This window comes from Mycetomoellerius zeteki, unplaced genomic scaffold (assembly GCF_001594055.1).
Source record: "Mycetomoellerius zeteki isolate Tzet28-1 unplaced genomic scaffold, Tzet1.0 scaffold156, whole genome shotgun sequence".
NCBI classification, from domain to species: domain Eukaryota; kingdom Metazoa; phylum Arthropoda; class Insecta; order Hymenoptera; family Formicidae; genus Mycetomoellerius; species Mycetomoellerius zeteki.
Window position 1 is genome coordinate 788,865 of NW_017256511.1, and position 7,350 is coordinate 796,214.

General features: G+C 37.6%; 1 protein-coding gene across 2 annotated transcripts in view; it reads left to right on the forward strand.

Annotated features, from left to right (window-relative positions):
- The window catches only part of f (espin protein forked), a 15,495-nt gene extending 8,489 nt beyond the window's left edge, over positions 1–7,006 (forward strand). For both annotated transcript variants that reach the window (XM_018445243.1, XM_018445244.1), the window contains exons 6-12: positions 440–512; positions 1,667–1,806; positions 3,060–3,312; positions 4,323–4,675; positions 4,941–5,116; positions 5,383–5,573; positions 6,302–7,006. In XM_018445243.1, the coding sequence (XP_018300745.1) occupies positions 440–512; positions 1,667–1,806; positions 3,060–3,312; positions 4,323–4,675; positions 4,941–5,116; positions 5,383–5,573; positions 6,302–6,545 (1,430 nt within the window). In that variant the 3' untranslated portion in view covers positions 6,546–7,006. The remainder of the gene's footprint in view (positions 1–439; positions 513–1,666; positions 1,807–3,059; positions 3,313–4,322; positions 4,676–4,940; positions 5,117–5,382; positions 5,574–6,301) is intronic.
- The last annotated feature ends 344 nt before the right edge of the window (positions 7,007–7,350 follow it).

Below are 7,350 nucleotides of genomic sequence, written 5' to 3' on the forward strand. Positions count from 1 at the left end.
CTGTAACGAGTCATTATTAATGACTTTAAATAATTGGTGAAATCTTTTCAACTTTTACGTGTGAAATAAATCATCATACAAGAAGAAAAAAAATCGTTTCAACAAGAGAGAATATGCATATTATTTTTAAAGATTGTGTAATTGTTTTTACAAAATAATAATTATCTGAGACAGGAAATAAAGAACGATCTTCCGTGTGCGTTCGTTTGTCTTTGTTATTATTATGTTTTAATTGTAATTGTAAATTTGTATCTGATGAGTAATGGAGTTTTTTTTTAAACAACTTGTTTTTATCACAATCATCAAGTTAATATCATGCAAATCGACGCTGACAATTTTTCGCAAAAATGACAGAGCATTATGGCTATTCTGCAGAGTCTCAAATCAATATGATGAACAGTTGCGATTGACCGGTACGTGATTCTGTTTCGGTTCGCAGAGAGGAAGGATTCGTCCAGCGCGCAAGTGGAAAGTGAAAAGGAGATCCGTACAAATGGCAACGGCGGACCTAGGTAAGTAGGGCGAATCGATACCGGATCGAGATTTAAGCTAAACTCGTATCAATAAAAGGAGGAAGAAAGCTCGAAAGTCGATCAAGCGGCGGAGTTGGTCGCGCGATTCGACTCGCTTCTTTCCTTTTCGCCATCTTTTGTCGTCCGTTTTTTTTTGAGATATATCATACGAATGGGATACATCGTGTTGTAAAGGTGAAAGATGACCGTTTTCGGCAATCATTTCCAGTCGTTAATATATCGATAAAACGTGAATAATTACGACAGAGGTTTAAATCTTACAACTTGCTCGGACTTGAGCGAGCGGACTGTTTGTCAGGTCGATTAGCTTTAACCCCAGAAACAGTGAAGACATTAACTCCAGAAACACACTACGATAAATTCTAAGATACTCTTAAAAAATCCTTGAATGGAGAAATTGCTTTCGAAATAAGACAAACGCACCTCTATCAATTTTATTGCCTATAACTGTTTAACTTTCCACATGTTTTCGCTCGTCTTAATTTACTGTCATTGTTTGAAATTAGGTGCACGTATCTACTATTATAGCTGTTCTTTATGATTCTTACCTTCACCAGTCTTCATAAAATTGAACGTTATCTAATCCCTTAATTATCTAACAGACGAGATTTTTATCACTATTATTTATTTTTATCAGACATTGCAATCAGTTACTACAATAACACTACTTTCACTTATCCGTACGGAATAATAAAATTTACGTTCACCAATTTTCTGTAATTTTTCTCGTCAAAAGAATTATTTACTAGTATATCATGATCTCAACAAAACTATTCATGGATTAAAATTTATCATAACTCAAATAACGAATATTCTTAATCAATATTATTTTTAACAATAACATTTTACGGCATTAATTTATCAACATTTTTCTAACATTTATATTTTTTACATCAGTGATGCGCAACCTGTGGCCTGCGGTTCGCCTATAAACTTTTTACGACCCGCCAGATCATAGCAGAAGATATTTTCTATTTTATACAAACGAAATAAACATTAAGCGACTCGCAAGATTTTATCTATTTCTAAAAATGGCCCTCTGAAAATGACCTTTAAAAAAGGTTGAGCATCACTGTCGTTATGATATTTTTTACACTATCAGATCGGAATCACACAAAATTTTTGTTCTCCAGTCTCTCGAAACCACCGCCACCGCCACCGCCACCGCCGCCGGATGACGACGTGGTAGTCGTCCTGGTGAACGCAAAGCAGAACGCAGATGCTGACAAAAAAGATGCGCGAGGAAGCGGCCAGGACGGAAGGACCGAGTCCGGTGAGAAATTACGCCCATTTCCTCTTCGATGTCCTTCCATTCTCTTGCGAAATTACCGCGAGCGTGAAAGTTGCAACTCGATTTTGTGCAGAAATACGTGCACGCACGTTTGTCTGACATTTTCCGCGTGCATTCATTGTGGGACATTTCAATTCAAACGAATTGGGCATTTTCTTTATCTATAACAATTTCAGCTTCAAAAGATCTTGAATTGAAGAAAAATTTGTTTTCGGTGAACGCTGAATAAACGCAGTTACGTTCATTGACATTACTAGTGTCTTTTAAATTACTCCACATCGGATATGAGAGGACATCCTCTTAATATACAGATAATAACTGTAACTTCACATTATTCGTAACAATTGAGAAAAGAGATCGCGTTGCGCATGAGCGGTTTTATTGTCGGTCGATGTTTTACGATTACCGGTCAACGTGAAAACCGTTGTACTCTCAATTACTTCCTCGATAGATTTTATTTAATCGATCTATCTTAAATGGCACTACTTACGGAACACCTCGCCAGATTCAGAGTTTGTCTACCTTCAACGTTTAATGCTTCCGTAATTTAATTATCTCCATCATAATTAGTTGATTTTTGTTGGACAGAAAGATTAACTCTGAATTCGTTGTGGTTTTTACCGGGTTACCAGGAAATGCGATAATCTCTGTTATATATACAATCTATAATTTATTATTACCGTATTTTTATCACTGGTAATTGCCTCAGTATTCTTCCGACAATCGTGTTACGCTCATGCGAATTATGCTTACATTTTCGGGGCACGTGCCTGACTCTTCGATGCAAACATGAAGGCAATTAGTTGAATCAACTACGACGACTGGTAATTACAGTTGAAATCGGGCAAAATTTATTCACAGATGTTAATCAGCGCCACGGGTTTTTAATTGGGCCGGTTTGCGATCGGATAAAGACGCAGAGAGAAGGAAGGAGGAGAGGCTTCCTCCTCGTCGCGATCTCGATTTGGGCTGCACGCGCGTATACTTCAGCCTTTAATTAAACTGTTAGCGGATCATGTTCAGCGGAGGTGGCCTCACTTACTAGACCATAGCGCTCACCGGGCATATAATATACTTACCTAGATTTCACTTGCCCCTCGGTAACGACCGTCATCCAATGCTAGAGACTATAACGAGAAACCCTCTCCTTTCGGCTTACCTCTTTTACGTTATTCCACCTTCTCTATCTCCTCATCTCTTTCGTTCTCTAATGCTGCTGGTCGGTCTCGGAACAGCGACCAACAAGTCCGACACATCATCCTCCGGCGAGCATCCGCAACAGCCGGAAGTGCCGGCTCCCGCCAGTGCGCCGGTGGACGCGGACGAAATTAAAGCGAGTCAGACGTCCCACCTGGTAAACAGGCACATGGTATTGCCGTTCATACCGCCAAAGTTCGCCAACGCGGACTCCAACACCCTGCTCAAGCCATCCGAGTACCTGAAAAGTATTTGCAAGGTGTCGACTAAAAACAGTCTGTCGAAAGCGAGGTCAGTGATCTTTCCTTATACGCAACTGTGTCTACTTTTATCTGTGATCCTTCGCGTGTATAGTATCTGTTTCGTGATTGTCAGTTGATCCTAGAAGTGGCGAATATTCTTCATTATTCGTTTAAAAAAATCAATTTTAAAATTCAATGATTTGAATATGCAAAACATATTCTAAGTGCATTTTGAGGATATCTGGAATACATAAACTAAAGAAAGTAGATAACAAAAGGCAAAATTTTTGTGTGGTTTATTTATTTAAATTACTTAGAAAGTGGTGATTTAAAGTCGACTTCAAGTGTGTATTTAGTGTTTGTACGATTACTTAAATCATGCACGCGCGCACCACTTTACGCAGACATGTTACGTGCAATTTAAATAACGAAAAGTGGTACTGTTATTTATCGTTATTCTTCGTTAACTTCTATGGCTATTATTTATCAATGCAATTTTCGCGCACTTAAAATAATATCGACAATCACCTTCGTAATGATTATCGCTAAAGTTTACTTTACGATTCACATAACAGATGCTGTCAGTTAAAGCCTTTCAGTTATGCGTAGAAATGTTAACTCATGTGCAGTGCATTTGACTTTCCGATTATGCAGAAACGTAAGAAATCAATTTAATATGACTAAATTCTTCTTTGACTAAAGTTCTTTTTCGTACGAGGAAATATGTTTTACTTATGACAAAGCATTTTCCTTTTTTACTAAAGGAAAAAGCATTTCCTTTCGAAATAATACTTCAAATATTTATTAAAAATCATTTTCAAACAAATTAAAAAATTAACATATTCTGAAATATTTAAAACTTTTTAATATATTTATTGATGTTTTTATATAATTTAAATAATATATCTAAAATATATAATATAACAAATACTAAACAAAATAAACGCAGTGATTCTCTGATAGATAAAACACATTTTATACAGATAAACAAATTTATCTTCGAGCAGCGTCATTATTAAATTTTCCGTTCACGTGACAATGCAAAAATCGTGCTCGCAGGTCAGTGGACAACTTGGACATCCAGAGCCGGAATACGGAGCAGGGTGAAGAGGAGGAGGCGGACGAAGAGGAGGGGGCGCCAAGGAGCAACGAGGAGATCAAAGGATCTCCTACGGGCCCCCCGCCGCCACCTCTGTCTCCTCTGCAACAACGAGCACGAGGAGGAAATCAGGTCCCGGGTGCCACCAGCACTGGTAACGAGACCGAAAGCTGCAAGAGCTCCCCGCAACAACCCTTAGCCACAATCAGCATCCAGGACCTCACGAGTATCCAGCTACGACGGACTAGCACGAAGATGAACGCCACCAAGACATTCTCCGCTCCGCCTCCTCGCAGCGTGTCCATGACTAACGGTAAGTTAGTCCGCGACACACATGCACGTACAATTTAACGCTTTTGCGCGAACTCGAGCGTAAGGATTCAGACTTCAACCTTACTCGAGAACTCTAGTTTATATAACAATATTCTGTGTTATATCAGCGATCGTATATTTTTTCCCTAAAATAGTTCTGTTATGTTTATACATAGGTATTACGCGAAATTTATGCGACTTCGCTATAAAATTTAAAAATAGAATCGCGGACAAATTCAAATGAAACTATATCGTTTTCGGAGCAGTCTCGGAGCCGTTCTTCGTGCAGAAGACAGACCTAATTGCCGAATTGAAGCGCACGAAGGATATACCCGGAATCAAAAAGCTAAAGGTGGAGAGGGCACAGGTAGAGAAGACTCAAGAGCAGAATCTCATGTCGGAAATTAGCAAAGCGTTCAACGTTACGAATTTTGTTGATCAAGTAAGAGCATTTTATTTTTTATTCCTTGTAAAGATCCTTATAGAAATCTAATACTGGCCAATTTAACACTGAAAGACAGTAATTAATTACTTACTTGATGTAGGTACTAAAAACACCAAACAACATGCTTTTAATATACTTGAAATTAGATTTAGAGCGTACATTCTATTACTCTTTCTAATGTTCTCTATTAAATGTTTCTTTCTTCTTTTGGATACTCTTATAGCTCAGCTTCGAAATCTTGAATTATGGTTCTTTTTCAATAGATCCCCGAGAAGGACAGCTCAGGAAATGTAATACCAATCTGGAAGCGACAGATGCTAGCTCGAAAAGCAGCTGAACGTGCGAAAAAAGAGCTCGAGGAGCAAATAGCGCGAGAGAACGAGGAGAGGCGCCAGAAGGCAATTCCGCCATGGAAGCGACAGCTTCTCGCTAAGAAGGACACCGAGGAAAAGAGGTACGGAGATTAATGGATCTGTATCAATCAATCATCAGTGCAATGGAATGCTAGTTCTCGGCGATTGGAAAAAGCCATTAATTAGAATGGATTTTGCACTAGTAGAGAATGTTTTAACTGCTCGTACAATCAACAGTTGCTCACAAAATCGTGCTTGGATTGTATTTTTCAAAAGAGATTTCTCTCGTTCTATTTTACGAGATTTAACTCCGCGTGTTTTTAACGTACGCAGGCAGAAAGGGGAAGAGAGGCTAAGTACTCCAATTATTACGAGTATTACAATTGCCCCTTGTTGCAATTGGCTTCAAGTTCCTTCGTTTCGCGTTATATGCAAAATTACGCGATAAGTAGGATAATATTATGCATATTTTATGCGTGTATACTTATATTAAAAGATTAGCGTATCCAATTTGAAGATTGATACTCGGCGTTTCCAGATAAAAAGTCGTTAGTCAGAACATTTTAAATTTTCTCAAGTTTTCAAGTAGAGCAGAATAAAGCAAAAGCGAAAAAATGTTTAAAAGCAAGAAGAAGAGAATCTTTTATGTTTTATATTTTTCTCGATATTTTGTTACGTAATCTTTTTTGGTATTCTATTTCCTTTATTACGTCAATCATTACAATATGATTTTATCAATTAATTTTCTTTATTCCTTAATTAACAAAATATTAATATAAAAATTTTCACGTGCAAAAATTCAAGCATCAAATTATCGATTTGATTACAGACTGAATCAGACGCAGGTATCCGCATCGACGAGCACATCGAAATTTGAGGCAACGTCGGCAAACCCGAAGAGGGACGCCTCGCCGGCGGCGACGCAGGCGTCGTGCGTCATCAAGAAGGAAGAAAAATCCGAGGTCGAGGAGAAACGGGACGATCCTGTCAAGGACGATTCTGATGATGGTCAGATTATACCCTGGCGAGCGCAATTAAGGAAGACCAACAGCAAACTTAATATCCTCGATTAATCACTGCGCACCATTGCTTTATCTGTTTGTCGAAAGAGACGCGTTATATAAGTATCGTGTTTAATCGTTAAACGCGTGGGATTACGTACCATAAAATCTTTCCGAACTTAACGAAACTTACGCAACACGGAAAAATGCGAGGAAAACATATCTCGCTAGTTGAGATAATAAACGACCATATAAGATAACTCATGGAATTATACAGTGCGAAGCGTGTTCAATATTCTCTAAAAGTTATATGTACTGATGCTCTAAAAAAGTAAAAAAAATATTTTTATATGTTTCATAGAATGTCCTCGCAAACCTTCATAATTAACATTGTAATATACATATATACATCTTGTTCTTTATTTTTACGGAAACTATCCTGGAGCAAAGTGGAATTTAATGGTTATTTCAAGGTTGCAGGAATTCAGAAAAATAGAAAACTCAAAGGTAACTCGTCCGCTTTTTCTCAAATAAAACGTGACAAGAAAAAACTCTTGAGGATAAAAACTAAAATACTGTTCGCAAAAAGTATGATAATTGTTGAAACCAGGAAAAACAACTGAGCAGCTGAAACTGTGAAAAATGTTAATTATCACGTGTTTCGAAGTATACGTATAGCACTTTGCGATATATGTACATACAAATGTCTTATAATTCATTTGCATCGTAAAGCTTGAGATAATGCTATTCGTTTGTCGATCAGTTTATTACTACGAAGTTGAAGAAGTAGAAAAATTTTGTTCTTCACTTCAATTTTACTGTTTTCGGTTATATTTATTGAACTCAATGCCGTTCTGAAATCGTTTACTTCTTTAAA